This window comes from Delphinapterus leucas, chromosome 12 (assembly GCF_059928025.1).
Source record: "Delphinapterus leucas isolate spDelLeu-1000000601 "Yukka" chromosome 12, BTC_Dleu_Yukka2, whole genome shotgun sequence".
Taxonomy (NCBI): domain Eukaryota; kingdom Metazoa; phylum Chordata; class Mammalia; order Artiodactyla; family Monodontidae; genus Delphinapterus; species Delphinapterus leucas.
This window is the reverse complement of record NC_143140.1, coordinates 62,412,068-62,430,291: the sequence shown is the minus strand read 5'-3', so window position 1 is coordinate 62,430,291 and position 18,224 is coordinate 62,412,068. Positions and strand designations below refer to the sequence as shown.

The 18,224-nt window shown below is 35.2% G+C and overlaps 1 protein-coding gene across 4 annotated transcripts in view; it reads left to right on the top strand.

Moving 5' to 3' along the window:
* Window positions 1-18,224, top strand: part of THEMIS (thymocyte selection associated) — a 173,031-nt gene that overhangs the window by 23,999 nt on the left and 130,808 nt on the right. For all 4 annotated transcript variants that reach the window (XR_016395200.1, XM_022556268.2, XM_022556242.2 and 1 more), the window contains exon 3: window positions 14,712-14,870. Coding sequence is in view for 3 of the 4 variants with exons in the window: in XM_022556268.2 (XP_022411976.2) it covers window positions 14,712-14,870 (159 nt within the window). In the remaining variant the exon portion in view is untranslated. The remainder of the gene's footprint in view (window positions 1-14,711; window positions 14,871-18,224) is intronic.

The following is an 18,224-nucleotide window of genomic DNA, read 5'->3' as shown; positions in this document are numbered from 1 at the left end:
CATGTCCCAGATACTCTATTCTCACTCTCAGGGGAGCAGATCTATCCAGAGTTGCTTTTGTTTTGTTTTTATTCTTGAAGATTTAACTAACTAACTCCCAAATTTGTATCATTTCCCAGATTGACATATGTAGTCCTGATTTTCTTTTCCTTATTTCATGATTTATAACAGTATTTCTCAAACCTAAGTAAACTTTGGTATCTACTAGGGAACTTTAAAAAAAGAAAACCTATTCCTGGGTTCTACCCTGGAGAATCTGATTTAGAATTTTTGGAAGCCCTACTAGAATCTGTATTTTAAAATTTTCCCCAATTAATTCTGATGCAGCCTGCTGGCAAACAGTTGTTTAAGAGGAACTGGATAGGACCATCTCTGCTTAAGGATGACCATTTGACGTTAGAAACAATATATCAGGAACTGAGCACGGTGTTTCCTTCCCAGTTTTTCCACATTTTAGTACACCAGCCTTCTCTTAGTGCCCCAGCATCGTGGTCTGGGAGTCATTTTGGCCCCATTTTTCTGCTTTTCTTTAACCAGTTTGTGAAGGGCCATTTCAGTGTTTGCAGCTGCCATTATATTCAGGCTCTCCTCACTGCATACTTACACCCCATGGCACCTGGTAACTTCTCATTGCCTCTCCTGTCTTTTGTTGCTCTGCAAGAAGCTCTTAGGAGAACTTACTTAGAACCATGGCAATATATTGCCTACAGTTCAAATCTGCTCTAAGTTCTCTCCAACCACTGGCTTTTTATTTTGTAATCAGATCATCTTGGAAAGACACTAGATGTCAGATAATTATTTAATACATATTAATTTGTTTAAATCTGAAAAGTGATATTTTTACTTTCTGGAATGCCTGCCCCATGAATATTAATAACCAGCCTTCCACATCGACCCCGTTTGGCCATAATCATACATCACCTACTACATGTGTAAGAGACTATACTTTAAGTTGTTTGTTGCTGACATCATTAGTATGAGAGGACAATCAAGGTGATACAAGGATGCTCAAATTACCCAAGCTCTGAAGCACTTTACCAATAGCAAAACCTAGGCTCTCATATAAGCTTTATTTTTCTTTTAGTAGAAAAAGGAAATGCTTCTCAGTATGGTAGCCACTAGCCATTATGTGGCTATTTAAATTTAAATTAATTAAAGTAAACAAATTTATGGGTTCCTCAGTTACATTAGTTACATTTCAAGTGCTCATGAGCCCCATGTGGCTGTTGGCTGCAGTGCTGGGCAGCTCAAATTATATGTCCATCCTTGCAGAAAGTTCTAATGGACAGTGCTGCTCTAGAGTCCCTCTGGAAGTCCCAAAGGTAGGAAGAGGCTCACATCTTTTCCAGTATCAGTATAACCCACTGCCTCTATTTCTACTATCATGACTCTCCTAAGGACTTACTGCAGTTTGGGGGTTATTCATTTTCTTCAGGCTCCTTCTACTGCTCCCCTTTGTCTGCATGTGTTCCTGTATTTGCCTGAGGCTTTCTCAGTCTGACACTGGTATGAGAAGTTGCACTGCAGCACACACATAGTACACACACACACACATATATTTAAATTAAACCCTTTATTTTGAGATGATTGTGGACCCATGAAATTGTAAGCAATAATACAGAGAAATCCCATGTAGCCTTCATCCAGTTTCACCTGGTTGTAACATCTTACGAAGCTATAGAGTACAACATCACAGCCAGGGTATCGACATTGATACAGTCAAGATACAGAGCATTTCTATCATCCTGTGATTCATGTTGCCCTTTTATAGCCACATCCATTTCCCACCTCCCCCATCTCCTCCTTAACACCTTTTAACCATTATTCTAGTCAGCATTTTAATAATTTTGCCATTTCAAAAGTGTTATATAAAGAGAATCATACAGTATGTAACCTTTTGGGATTGGCTTTTTCACTCAGCATAATTCTCTGGAGATTCATCCAGATTTTTGAATGAATTAATAGTTCATTCGTTTTTACTGCTGAGGGGTATTTCATAGTATGAATGTACTACAGTTTGTTTAACTATTCACACGTTGAAGAATATTTGGTCTGTTTCCTGTTCAGGGCTATTATGAATAAAGCTACTATAAACATTTGTAGACAAGTTTTTGTGTGAAAATAAATTTTTATTTCTCTGGGATTAATGCCCAAGAGTGAAATGCTGGTAGTTGCATGTTGTTATTTTTTTTTAGGAAGCTGCCAAACTGTGTTTCTGTGTGGCTCTACCATTTTACATTCTCCTCAATAATGTACAAGTAATTCAGCTTCTCTGCACCCTTGCCAGCATTTGTTGTTGTCACTATTTTTTAGCCATTTTGATAGGTATGTAGTGATTCTCATTGTGGTTTTAATTTGCACTCAGTAATGGCTAACAATGTGCTCATTTGCCATCTGCCTATCTTCCTCAGTGAAATGATTGTTCATGTCTTTTGCCCATTTTCTAATTGGATTGATTTTTTTACTTTGATTTTGAGAATTCTCTGTAAATTCTAGATATAAATTCTCTATCAGATACATGGTTTGCAAATCTTTTCTCCTAATCTGTAGGTTGTCTTTTCATCATTTTCACACTGGCTTTTACAGAGAGTTCTTTTTATTATTTTGAATGTGTGTTTAACTTTGTCAAATGCTGTTTCTACATCAATTTATTTGGTCATATGCTTTTTCTTCTTTAGCCTATTAATATAGAGGATTACACTGATTGCTTTTTGAATATTGAGCCAACCTTGTATCTTTGGGATTAACTACACTTGGTTATGATATATAATTTTTTATATGTTGCTGGATTCTATTAGCTAAAATTTTTTGAAGGATTTTATTTTTGTTTGTATTGATGAGGGATATTGGTCTGCAGTTTTCTTTTTTGTGATGTCTGTCTGGTTTTGGTGTAATGGTAGTATTAGATTCATAAGATAAATTGGTACATATTCTCTCTTCTGCTTTCTGGAAGAGATTGTGTAGAACTGGTGAAAATACTTCCTGATAAGTTTTATAGAATTCTTTAGTGAAACAACCAGGGGCTGGAGATTTCTTTTTTAGGACTTTGTAACTATGAATCAATTCTCTTAATAGTTATAGGACTGAACCAATTATTCATTTTATTTTAGGTGAGTTGTGGTATATTGTGGTTTTCTGAGGAACTGGTTTGTTTCACCTCAATTGTTGAATTGTAGGCTAAGTTGTTTGTAGGATTCTCTTTTTTCCTTTTTGATGTCTGGAGGGTCTGTAGTCATATTCTCTGTTTTAGTCCTCTTATTTGTAATTTGTACCTTCTCTCTTTTTCAGAATTGCTAACGGTTTGTCAACTTTATTGATCTTTTCAAGGAATCATCTTTTGCTTCATTGATTTTCTCTTTTTTTATGTTTTTCTTTCCAAGTTCTTGAGGAAGAGGCTTAGAATATTTGAGATTTTGCTCTTTTTTAATATGAGCATTTAGTAATATATATTTTCTCCTCAGTACTTCCTTATCCTTATGAAAATTTGTGGTTTGAGATGTTGCAATTTTCTTTTGGTCCACAGATTATTTGGAGGTATGGTATTTAGTTTTCAAGTGTTTGGAGAATTTTTTATTATCTTTCTGTTATTTATTTTTAGTTTAATTCATTGTGGTCAAAGAATACTATGATTCAGTTCTTTAAGTTTGTTTAGACTTGTTTTATGGCACAGGATATCTCAGTATGTGTTCTGATGGGCACTTGAAAACAATGTGTATTTGCTGTGTTAGGTATATTGTTCTGTAAAGGTAGATTAGATCCTGTTGTTTGAAGGTGTCCTTGTTCTTCTGTATCCTTACTGATAATCTATCTAATATTTTATCAGTTGTCGAGAGATGGATGTTGCAGTCTCCAGCTATAATTGTGGATTTATCTATTTCTCCTTTCAGTTATATCAGTTTTAGTTGGCATATTTTGCAGCTCTGTTGTTTGATATATACATATTTAAGATTGCTGTATTTTCTTGGTAGACTGACCCTTTTATCATTATGTAATATCTATCTCTGACCCTAGTAATTTTCTTCACTCCGAAGTTTACTGTATCTGATGTTAATATAGCTACTCCTGCTTTCCTTTGATAAATTTTTGTGTGATATATCTCTTTCCATCCATTTTCTTTCAACCTGCCTATATTGTTATATTTGAAAGGAGTCTTCTGTAGATAGCATATATTTGGGTCATGTTCTTTTTAATCCACTCTATCGATCTCTTTTTATTGATGTATTTAGATCATTTACATTTAATGTAACTATTGATATGTCAAGGCTTAAGTCTATTATATATTTAGTTTTCTGTTTGGTTTCTGTTTTTTGTTTCTCCAACAGGGGGTGAGGTGTATGGCCTCATTATTGCCATAATAATGGGGTTAGAAGCCCAGTTTCCCCTTTCAGCCTCTGTTGACACTCAAAAAGGAAGGGGTCCTTCTTACTGCTGGTCAGAGTGGGAGTACTGTCTCCTCACTAGGCTTTCGCTGATACCACCCTTGATAGGAGGGATAATAGTGCTTATTACTCTTGCACACATGGCCTCCAGTTACATCTTGTGATGGGGTGGTGCCTTATTACATTGGCTAGTGGTAAAAGTCCTAATTTTTCACTGGACATCCTCTGACATCACCCCAAGGGGAGGAGAAAGTGTGCCTCACTACTGCTCGGTAGGGTTGGAAGTCCAGGCTCCTCACTTGGTTTCCCTGACAGAAAATGGGAGTTTATTACTGTCTCACAAAGATACAAGTCCCATCTCTGAACTCTGCCTTTTCTGGCACCACCTCAGCAAAGGGTGGGTGAGTGTCTTATTATACTCATTGTGGGTGAGATTCTAATGACTCTACTCAGCCTTTCCTGGTGTAGATGGTTGTGGAACCAAACATTTTTCTGTGGTATTTGGCTTGAGTAGAGTGATTATTGTCAAAAAGTTTTCTGTTTTACTAGGCTGTTCCTTTCCTGCATTTTTGGCTAGAGAGAACAGAATTTATTGGAGATTTTTTTTGTCTGTACCCATTGGCATTTCTAGGTTGCTAGTATCTTCAGCTTCAAGTCTGGAATACATGAGGTAAGGAAAATGTATGTCTACTTCATCTTTCCAGAAACAGAAGTCCCAGTTGAAGTCTTTTAATAAGACTTTACTATAAACTTGAGATTAGTATGCCTAGCACTCAATAAATACTTGTTGAATGGTTTTATAAATAAATATAATACAGATGTACTATTCATGGAACCCAAACCCAGGCCCTTTCTCCTAGTACATGCAGTTTTCTTTCATAGTAATTATCATTTTGTAATCATATATTTGTATGATTGTTTGATTAATGCCTTTTATTTCAGTGTATTAAATATTTCGTGAAGGTTAAGACTACATATCATTTGGTCACCATTATATCAGTAGTACTTACCATAGTTTTTTCACTTGGCCCATAGCATGTATTCAATTAATTTGTTGATTATATTAATGTGGAACCACAGATACAGAGGGCTGACTGTACAGTATAGGCAGGTTTTCAACTACCTGGAAGGTAGGCGCCCCAAACCCCAGTGATGTTCAAGGGTCAACTGTATTTGTTTGGGTGGGGTAAATAGACAAGGTAACTTGCAGCCAGAGCCACCAGCCAAAGCCACTAGTCATCCCAGACCTATCTTAGTTGGTCACCTCAAGGAAGACGGATTTCAACATGTTGGCATACTTGTAACCCATTTGTGGCATACCAAGGTTTGTTGGTACAAGGTGGGAAAAAATTGACCTTTGATGTATCTTTATTCCCAGCCCAAGTCCATCTCTCAAGTTTCTATTTTCACTTCTGTAATTTTCTCTTTCTTAGGATGACAAAGAAAATAACAATTTTTTTATTCAGGGAAAACCCCATCCCTATCCATAAGAAGACCTTTATTTTCATCTTAACCAAGAAAATCACACCAGTTTACAATAGTATAACATTATACTGAATTATTCGGTCTTAAACAACATCATATGAAATAATAATAATGACACCAATAATGGCTAATATTTACTGAACCCTAAATAGATGCCACGTTCTGGGCTATGCACTTAAAAATTGATTATCTACTTTGATCCTCAAAGCAACTATCAGAGGTAAAATTACCACCTCATTTTAAAGATAAAGAAATTGAGGCACTATCCCCATTTTATAGAAGAAGATATTGCCTGAAGTCACACATTTATCAAATGTAGAGCCTGGTTTTGAAACTGACTCTAGAGAAGGCATTCTTATCTGTGATTTTTACCTAATTAAATGCCTAGGAATGAATGGAGAGAAGAAGTGTGTGTGTGTGTGTGTGTGTGTGTGTGTGTGTGTGTGTTTAACAGTTGTATCTCTTAAGGGAGATAAAGTTCAACCCTGAAATTTCATCCTGCAGTCTCAACCTCAGCAACAGACCTCCTGTCTTTGGTGTTTCAAATAAAAATATACATTTTTTTCTTCATAAGACAATGTAAGTTTTATAGGCACATGTAACCCAATTTAAATCCTGAAATATACATACCTTTCCCTCCCCTTTTGGATCAGAGACTGTTAGCTGCCCCTCTAACTATATTTGTTCTCTCCATCTTCTGTGGTAATAAAGCTTTCAGCTGTGAATGCAGCTGCCTGGCTAACGATGCTGCACAGCTCTCTTGAAGCTTAAAGTGGCCACTTGATTAAGTTTTGGCCAATGGGTTGTGATAGTAGTATTTGACATGTGAAATTTCTATTGCATGCCACTGAAACAAAAGGAATGTTTCCTTCTCTTTATCTCTCTTTCTCACTAGCTGAATTTCAAACATGATGGTAGGAGCTGAAGCAGCCACCTTAGAACATACCCAACAGGCACTATCAAACCTCTTCTGGAACAGTCAAGGGCATGTATGTTTTTGAGGGGCATGATACCTTGTCACACAACTCCAAAATGCCACTGACATCCTTATAACTTGTGCTTCAGGTAGTTTTATAATGGGCAACCTATGCTGTAAGCAGTGGCCCTGAACATATTTCAATCGTTTGACACATTGATTTGTTATAAGGAACAACTGGTGATGGCTATCTTCACACATTTTAAGGCTGCTATGTATAAGAATTAAATAGTTGTTTTCTGTATGATTCTAAGGTAAAAATTGTTCTAATTGTGTGTATATCCCATAAGAACACATATTACACTTAAAATGTAGAGCTTTTTAACAGAATTGCTCAAAAGTAGAGTGGGTCACCTTAAAATAATTGGAATTCCATCAGTGAAAGTGTTCAGATATAGTTTGGACAACCAGTTGGTAGAGACATTGTATAGACACTCAGTCATTTTAATATGTTAGTAGGATGTGATGGTATTTAAGCTCCTGATACTAAGACCAGTGATTCAAGAGATCATTAGAATTAATGGCACTTGGCTTAGAAATATAAAATGAAATTGAAACTAATCCTACAGCTGCCATTGGGCTATATAAAGTTGTGATTATTATCAAGTTAGATGTTTTATGCCTCAATTCTGACAGCTGTCTGGAAAAAAATGATGGATCGAGGGACCCTGTATTCTTCTGCCAGATGTCTTTTACTAAGCCTTTGAGGGTAAATTAGCCCAATCTGAAGATTAAAATCTTTAAAAATAAATATCACCCAAGGGGGCTTAAAGAAAGCAAGAAAAGTCATAGTACAGGACTGGGCTGGAATAATTTATGCCTGGCTTGCCATCTTCAATTGATGGATAGTCACCAGGAACTTTATGTTGAGGAGGATTATTCAGCCTCATCTGGATTCAGCTGGAAATGTGCCATGGATGATTACTGATGGGAAGGGAGAATGGTAGAATATAGTATAGATATTTGCCATCTCTCTCATGGAGACTACCTGGCAAGTTAGTTAGACAGAACTCACAAAATTCATCTCTTAGGGGATTTCACCTGCTCCTGGCTTTGGTTCTTACTGTGTAGATCCAACAGTTCAAAGTGTCCGGGGTCAATTAGGTTCAAGCACTGCCTCATACAACTCAGAAGAGTATAATGTACAAATCAGAATGCCAATGTAGTAATTTGCAATTACGACTATTACTGTCAAGTTGATTAAACTTCCTGTGTCTTTTAGTCAGGGCACTCAGGCTGCTGGTGACATTGAGATAGATGAGTTAATAATACTAAGATTTTATGTATTAGGCTATAACTTTCCTTTTTCCAGTATGTTCAAATTTTACTCTAACTCTCTAACTCCCTGAGGCTACATCCTGTTTCCCTGCACTGACTGACTGTGGTCATATTTGTACTTAACCATTTAGAGAAGTGCTTCTCAAACTATCTGTAGTAAAGGTCCAATTTATTTTCTTTTCCCAATCCATTATGGACTGGTACTTTAACAAAATGTAATACAAATGAATTATTATAAAAATAAAATTAAAAATAGACATACAAAATTCAAGCATTTTTAAAATTATTTAAATCTATGAACATAAAATAACTTCAAAATTCATATTTCATAAGCAGAATAGTTAATGAAGTATTCAATACTAATGAACTTAGGGAAAATTTGTAATATAGTGAAGCTTCATTTTGTATGCACTGGATAAACACATTATAGTTCATTGGAGCCCATGTATAAACAATTCAATCAGTGCATTGATTTTATGATTTTAAATGGCTATAGAGGTCTATGATAGCTTTATTTAACATTTAGGATATAAAACATAGGCAAGTATTTATATTTAAGTATAAAAATGTACTTGAAATCAAGTCATTCCTAAAACAATAAACCAACTCCCAATGCAACATTGTTCATATAAGAAATTATAACATTACTTACGATGTAATTTTGAGAATTAAAATCTGGGTAAAACGTGGGGAGTATTTGGCCAATAATAATGTCCAGAGATGCAGAATCACTGATTTGTTCCATCATCATAAGGAAGTGTTTCATAGATATGTAGGAGGGATATCCATTTCATACATCTCAAATCCATTTGGTCTGACACTTGTTGACACAAAGAGCTGTGATGATGACTTCTATTGTAACACCAACTTACAAACCCTCTAATTACAGTTTTATTTAATCTATTAAATTGATTCCACCATTAAACAAACATCAAATTTTTAGCTGGTGAAGGAAACTGTTAATCTTTCTTCCTCAACCACTAAAACTTAATCATCTAAATGCCTCACATTTCACTCAGAGTAGTTGAAAAGTTGGACATTTTCTGGCTTCTGGGCTCACTATGATTTTAACCTGCTTTATTGACTCTCAGGCTCCACCGTTTTCCACCCATTGTGGTTTTCATTGCTTCCCCATGTTCAAATTTTATAAGACTCACCAATATTCACTATAGTTTCTAGCATATTTCTGTCTCTAAACTTGATTTCCAGGATAACACTTAAACCCTAAATTCACATTAAAAACCCCCATATTCTTAGAAGTAAGAGAGATTATACCTTAGGTCTACTTGGTGTTGGCCATCATTTTCCTTAATACTTGGTGCCACTGTTTGGCCCTCTTTATATTGATATTTTGGCAGAAGGGAAGAGAGTCTCTATGACCTTGAAAGATCACTTTTGATCAATATTCAGATATACCTCTCAGTGGTATACCCAGTATCTAACTGGTAGAATCCATCCCTAGTAAAGCTGCAAGCTTGCTGTTTTATGCTTATTTATGTGCAAACTACATTCAAATATCATGTTCATCTATTTTTAGATCTATTCTTCATGTAGTGCATGGGAATGACTTTGCCTTACAGGAGATGGAGATAGTCTCTTTATGGAATACTGGCCATGTAATAATAATAAAGAATAATCACAATTGTTTATGAGGAGCAAGGATAAATCTCTACCAGCAAGCCCAGTCTATAGACACTGTCATACAATATCAATCCTACTTTACAGAGTAAATTCCTAACTCCTCCAAACATATCTCAGATCATTTTATGAGCCTCATCCTCAAGTCCAGCAATATAAAAATGGTAAACATAATGAAAAATGGCAAATTTAACAAGCAGAGATTCATATTATAGAATTACCTGCCCTTAATATTCCTTGTCTAGGGAATTCACAAGGTGACCAGCTAATCTCACACTTGCTTGTACATTTGTTATTAGTTATACCAAATGAAGATATAACCCATGCCAAAGCCTTGGGTTGACTATGCTTTAAACTGTTAATGGAGAAGGACTTCTACTATATTCACAATAATTTATTGTCATTTTACAGTAAAGCTAAGTTATAATTTAACATTCACTAAGGACCCACTAATTGACAAAACTGTGCAATTAGCTGTGTGTATGTGAGGAGGAGTATAAATATAGTTAAGATGATGTCTCTTCTTTAGAATATCATAATAAATTGTAAAGTATACATAATATCAATGGTCAGAAAATAATACCCTAACAGCAGGCTGTGATAATGATCACATAGGGGCCATAATGGAGATACATGCAAAGTACTATTGGAGCACAGAGGAAAGAATTAATTCTTACTTAAGTGGGAATAAAGGAAGGCTTTCAAGAAGACAATGAGCTCGGTGCTTTGTGACCGTCTGGAGGGGTGGGATAGGGAGGGTGGGAGGGAGGGAGACGCAAGAGGGAAGAGATATGGGAACATATGTGTATGTATAACTGATTCACTTTGCTATAAAGCAGAAACTAACACACCATTGTAAAGCAATTATACCCCAATAAAGATGTTAAAAAAAAAAAAAAGAAGACAATGAATATGAGCTGAATCTTTAGGATTGGTTGAACTTTGACAGGCTGATGATGGGATGAGTGGCCGGTATGGTGGGGGTGGGAGATGGTGGGGGTGGGAGATGGTGGGGTGGGGAATGGAGGAAATGAGTATATGTTGAGTAAAGGGAAAAAAGCCTCTAGACAATGTAAGTTTCTTCTTCCCCGACTGCCACACATTTTCAATTTTGTAGAGGAAAATGAAGAAAATCTATGGAGCCAGTTGTTTTGGTTTCTTCCATGTGATCACAGCATTGCTTATATGGATTGTCAAATAAGGGATGGGCTCATAAAAGGATATTAATGTGTCGTTTTTATTGAGCAAAGTAGCATTTCAGAAAAGGTGATTTCAGAGGCACATGACTTTCATTACAGCCTTCAGGGGCAATGTTTGATCACTGAAAACAGGCTGCTTTGTTCAGCTTTCTCTGATGTTTGGCCTCATCCTGAACACATATGCTCTGACTTGGAAAGAATCAGTCTGTAAAGATTTAATAGATTCTAGATTTGCATATTCAAAATGCATGTCTTGTGGTTAAAAATGAAATGAAAACTATTTTTATATCTATATTTACACAAACACATAGTTCAGACACATCTCAGCAAATTTTTAAAAGGCAATTAGGCATATTATATGTGCTTGTTCTGAGATTATGAAAGTTGGCTGTTTTTTAAATTAACCATTTTATATTTTCACTGAAAAAAATGTATTTTAAGAGACACTATAATGATGATAACGATGTACAAGAACTCTTCAAGTTTCAGGGGTTTGAGATTTGCTGTATGTTCTTGTCACCTATCAGGGACATAACTTTCTAGAGTTGGGTGTCACTGACCTCTCTCTTTATTAAAATGAATTAATAGCTTTCTTGCTTAGAGAAAATTGGAAGTCACAAAGAATTAAAGATAAATGTTAAAGATTAACATTTCCATGAGGCTCTTTTCCTTACATGACTGAAAAAAGTGGTTTTCTTTTTTCAAAGCGAGAGGGATGATTAGAAAGAGACCTGAGGTGTCAAAAGCCTTTTGTGTGGTGACTAAAACTCACAGAATTTTCTCTTAGAATTCTCTGGCTTCTGTCCCCTGTGAATTGATATGTAATCTCACATAAACTCATCTTTTAATTTTGAATTCCAATGGAACCTTTGAAAGAAAGATGGCATTCCAAGTGAGTCAGTTTGCTATACATTACATCTGCAATTAGACATTTGTTGTGTTGAAATTAAGCCAAACAGACTTCCACTGAAACAGGATAGGTCCAATTACGTTCTATTTCGTGTGACACAGAAAAATCTTACCATCTCACTTTGCTGTTTAAAATCCTTCCCTTTCCCTGTCCTTACTTACAACATCCTCCATCTCAATGACACTGAGTGTGTCCTCTACCTGACATGTCCTTCTCTCTCTTGGTAAGTTTTGCAACAATCTCAGAACAGAGATTATTTCAGTTATACATTTGTTGTCTAGACCAGTGCTTTCCAAACCTTAATGTACTTATGAATCATCTGGGGGTCTTGTTAAAAATGCAGGTTCTGATTCAGCAGGTCTAGGGTCTGGCTGAGATCCTAACAAGCTCCCAGGTGATGCAGCAGGACACACTTTGGATAGCAAGCGCCTAGAAACATATGACCTCTCATTAAATTGGCATTAGTTCCTGGACATTGATAACTGAAAATGTAAATTCTCTGACTCTGAGGTTGCTTCAGACTTTGATTGGCTTTTTTGTTTATTGGTAATTTTATAAAGACACTGCACGATCCAGATTCCCTCTATTTCTCCAGTCTCCTTTCTTACCAGTTCCCATTTCTTACTTTATATTTGAGACATAACAAATTATGTGAAGTTTCCAGAATGTATCAGACTCTTTCGCATCTCACTGCCTTTTCAAATACTATATCCTCTGCCTGTCCTAACATTTTGTGATGCTTCCTTTAAAACTCAGCTCGGCTGTCATCTCCTCCACACATCTTTCCCTAATCTCTTTCCCATATAATTGCTTAATTAAATGCCTCCAATTTACTCCCACAATGCCCTGTATTTTCTATATTATAACTTTCTCATAATCTGCTTCAATTGTCTGCTTACTGTCTGTTCCCTTCAAAACAGTGCTTCTATGGGGAAGGCATATGCATTTTGTACTACTGCCAATTGCAATGTCTGACACATAGTAGGTATTCATTAAAGTTTGCTGAGTGAATGAAGAAGGGAGGTTGATGTGTTGGTAGTTATGCAATAATATAATGCAATATTTTTTTTCATGAAGCTTAAAATTGAATTGGGAGTAACAGAAACTAAAGTCATAAAAGGTTAAGTACAGGATGAGATAATACTGTAGAAGTAAAATGTTACTATGTGATTAATTTCCGAATGAGGATCATAGAAAATAATTATTCTGAGTTCACTGGAAGAAAATGTCACTGTGGATTTATTATTATTTTTTAATATACCAGTTTTTTCCATGAGGGATTTGAGATGGCTGACAACACAATGTATTGGAGTTAATAAAAAGTATGAACGCATGTGTAGTTAAGGCAATAGTATGAGAAAAGGAGGGAGTTTAGAAGTATACAAGGAGCTCATATACTAGCATGTCTGCAAAAATGATCCTCATTAAATAATAGACAGTAAGGTTGGTGTGCTAATTTTCATTTCCACTCTGCCTGGGAGGCTGACTTCTGTGGAGTCAGCAGCTCCATTGTCCTCTGGCTTCTGGCTGAATTGGGGCAATGGGGTGCCCTGGCAGATGATCCAATGGAGGAAAAAGAGTGAGATCAGGACATTTATGTTCTTGTGTTGCCTAGAACTGTCTGTGCCTGTGTGTAAATTGTCCCTTTATTAAAATCTCCTTAAATTGTTTTAATTTGCGTGTGCCCCCTGCTCTCTATAGAGACTCTGATAAAACCACAGAGCTGCTTAAAGCTAAATTGAATGCTGGGCTTAATAACTTTTATGATAACCATTAATGCTATAAAAATATTTCAGGTACTTGCTACATATCAGGCATGATTCTGTGAAGAGGTGTTTCAACAGAAGAATTCAGAAAACCAACCAACAAACCTAAAATCTTGTGCTCATATTATTTATATTTTAGTGTGGTAAAGAGGGTATAAATCATATTGGAAGCAAGGAAAAATTGATACGTTTCATATCCCACAGTTCTGCAATGTTTATTTACATCAGCCTCTAGTTTACTGCTTTATTGTAAAGCAATAATATCCCAGAGATGTAGTTTTGGGGTTGTTTCCTTTTTACTGGGGCTAGATTACCCAGAACTTTTGCTTCTCCTCTTTCCTGTTGCTAATCTTTCGGTTATTTCACTGCTCAGTGTTCCTCCGTCAGGAGATATAAAAGGGAAATAAATGGATGAAAAATTTAGCTTTGACATCTATGATAAAAGGTTTTTGAGGAAGGAGACTGAAATCCTGAACTAAAATGAAGCTTTTCAGTTTATCTGGGTTTGTCTGCCCCCTATTGCCATAAAGATGTTGAGAGTTGTTTCCAGCTTGTCAAAAACAAGAGATAAAATGGGCAAAATGTTATATTCATGATGATGAAGAGAACTAGGTCTTATAAATAGATATGGTGCTCTTAATATGAAGCCCTGGTGTACAAATGCTCTGTCTTTGGATGTTAGATTGTATTACAACCTTGTTTGCAGTACTTACTCAGATCATTGTTGACTCATGTGAGTTTAATTCTATGACCTGGCCAAAAAAAGATCATAAATCCCAGCAGGGGAAGACATGGTTGTAGCTTGACCTTGGAAATATGAGCTAAAGGTGCTGAGGACCATAAATTCAATTTACAATAATAACAAAAATAAGATTGTTTACACTTTGCCCAGTGGATGAAGTGAAAATCTAATATTTTTCCTGGTACATGCTGTATATTTTGCCAAGCTTGATTAAATTCCTGTTTAGCAGGTATCTGAGAGGAACTGAATAAAAACACTTCGTATGAGACTTTTGACTCCTAATTTGTTCTTCATTATTGAATTCTTTTTTTAAAAACTGTTTTTCTTTTTTTTTTCAGGTTCTATTTATGAAATGTTTGGAAATGAATGCTGTTTGTCAACAGGAGAAGTGATTAAAATTACTGGCCTCAAAATTAAGAAGATCATAGCTGAAATTTGTGAGCACATTGAAGGTTGTGAGGCTCCACAACCATTTGAACTGCCTATGAATTTTCCAGGTACAGTATTTTGCAACCATTTCTCATTTGTAAAACTGTATTCTTAAATGTTATATACGTCTCTACAACTGAAAACAATGAAAAAGTGGTAGTTTTTGGTTTTTTTTTACTCTAAGGCAGTGGGTGAAAAAATCGGGATTCTTATAGTTTAGTGATTTTAGGGACTAATAGAAGGCAAATATTTTCTCCCCTTTTCAGTAAACATTGTTTACTTAGGACTTAATATTTTCTGATAACAAATATTTAGTGAGTTTAACTATATGCACCATTAGTTGTGCCAGATAGTGGGAATTAAGAAATTAAAGATATATTTTCATAAGTTATGTAGAAATAATTAATATTTCCTAAACATATTTACCCTCTTTATTCCTAGCTCCCTGGATCACTGCTAAACTTCACTGTCTGGCCTTACTGACAAGTTTGGCTGCTCTTCTTTAACTAGTTAACCTTCAAAAATTAGGTCAGGTATCAGGTCTCCTAGAAAACTTTTGCTGACTCTATAATCTAATCTAGATATCTCTGTGTTCCCGTAGTATCTTGGGCACCATAGCATGCACCTTATTGGGTAGTAATTAATGATTTTCTTATTTGTCTTATTCTTTAGACCAGGGTTGGCAGACTTTTTCTGTAAAGTACCAGATAGTAAATATTTTAGACTTTGCCTGCCAAATGGTCTCCATAACAACTACTCCACTCTGATGTTGTAACATGAAAGAAGCTACAGATAAACCAATATAAACCAATTGGTTTATAAACCAATGAGCACTACATAAACCAATGAGCACAGTTGTGGTTCAATAAAAATTTATTTACAAAAACAGGTGGCCAACAGAATTTGGCCTGTGAACTATAGTTTGCTGAACTCTGCTTGAGACTAAAACTCTTTGACAGATGAAATATGACATATGTGACTTTATTTCTATGAACAAGCACATTTTCTGGCACAGGGAACGTGCTCAATAATTTCCTGTTGGTTGAATAATTGTTTATCAATGAATGATTAGTGAAAGAGGACAATCTAGTAAGCTGTTACAGCGTAATGTAGTTTATGGTATAACTGAAGTATGCATGGGTTCTGTGAGAGTCTTGATAAGACGGATCTAACTCCAGTTGGTTATGCTTCAGCACATGGATTTTGGAATCATTATATTTGAATCCCAACTCTGTCACTTCTTAGTTAGGTAACCTTGCCAAATTATTTACCCTCTTCTCATGTAAAATGGGAATAATAATACTATCTCTTAGTGTTGTTGGGAGGATTAAATATTGAAATATATTTATATTGGTTAGAGTGATACTTGTCATATAACAAGGGCTATAAAAAAGTGTCAGCTTATATTACCATTATTAACCTTGTTATCATCATTGGTGGAGTCAGGGAAAGCTTTTCAGAGAATGTTATTCTTGAGCTGAGGTTTGGAAAATTAAAATAATTTAACTGTATGAGGAGAGGATTATTCCAAGTGCTCCAATATTTTTTCCCTTTCAACTGAAATCTTATTCCTTGTTTAATTCTAATTACTCCTCATTACCCCATCCTATATAGCAATAGACTCCCAGTTAGATTTTAAACTCAAAGAATCCAATATGTTTTTAAACCATCCTTCCTTATTTGTGAATTTTCCATTTCTTGGGGGGTAATGGTTTCTAATTTTATTTTATTGTGGTCAGAAGACATACTTTGTCTTTTGAGACTAGTTTTATGGCTTAACATATGGCCTATCCTGGAGAATGCTCTGTGTTCACTTAATAAGAATATATATTCTGCTGTTGTAATATAGAGTGTTCTACAGATGTCTGTTGGTTTATAGGATTGTTCAAGTATTCTATGTCCTTGTGGATCTTTTGTCTAGTTCTATCCCTTTTAGAAAGTGGAGTATTGAGGTTTCCAACTGTCATTGTTGAATTGTCTGTTTTTCTTTTCAATTCTGTCAGCTCTAGCTTCATGTATTTGGGGACTCTGATGTAAGGTTTATATGTGTTTATAATTGTTACCTCTTTTTGGTGGAGTTTCCCTTTTATCATTATATAATATTCTAAACAATTTTTGTTTTAAAATCTATTTTTTTTCTAATATTACTGTAGTCACTCCAGTTCTCTTTTGGTTACTATGTTCATGGTCTACCTTCTATTTTTTGCTTTCAAATAACTTGTGTCTTTGAATCTGAAGTATGAATCTACAAGTAAGTCTCTTGTAGACAGTATAGTTGGATGGGCTTTCTTTTTTTAATCCATTCTGCCAACCTCTGCCTTTTAATTATTTAATCCATTTATATTTAGTGTAATTATTGATAGTGTAAGATTTACATCTTCCATTTTGCTATTTGTTTTCCATATGTCTTAGGTCTTTTGTGTTTCTCTATTTGTCCATTTTTGCCTTCTTTTGTGTTAAATAGATATTTTCTAGTGTACAATTTTATTTCCCTTTTTTTAAAAAAAAATCTTTATTTTTTAGAGCTATTTTAGGTTCGTTAGCAAATTTGAGCAGAAGTTACAAAGACTTCCCATACACTATACTACCTGTCTCAAATTTGCACAGCTTCCTCAATATCAAAATACCACTGTCTTTTCATGGTGTGTAACATATCTTTTTAGCACTGAATAATAGTTCATTGTCTGTATATACCACCGTTCATTTTGCTATTCACTTATTAAAGAACAACTTGGTTGCTTTCAAGTTTTGGCAATTATGAATAAAACTATGCAACTATGAATAAAATTATGCAGGTTTTTGTGTGAATATTAATTTTCAACTGATTTGGGTAAATACCAAGGAACATGATTGCTGGACCATATGGTAAGGATATGTTTAGTTTAAAGAAACTGCCAAACTGTCTTCCAAAATGGCTGCATCATTTTGCATTCCTACTAGCAATGAATGAGAATTCCTGGTGCTTTGCATCTTCATCAGCATTTTATGCTGTCAGTGTTTTGGATTTTGGCCCTTCTAATATGCATACAATTATGGTATCTTATTGTTTTAATTTTCAATTCCTTAATGACGTATAATGTTGAATATATTTTCATACGCTTATTTGCCATGCCATATTCTTTGGTGAGGCATCTGTTCATGTCTTTTGCCCACTTTCTAATAAGGTTATTTGTTTTATTATTGTTGGCTTTTAAGAGATCTTTGTGTATTCTGGATACAAGTCCTTTATCAGGTATGTCCTTTGCAAATATTTTCTCTCAGACTGTGGCTTGTCTTCTCATTCTCTTGACAATATTATTCACTGAGCAATTTTTTAAAAATGAAATCCAGCTTATCAATTATTTCTCTCTTTTTTTTTTTTCTTTTGTGGTACGTGGGCCTCTCACTGTTGTGGCCTCTCCCGTTGTGGAGCATAGGCTCCG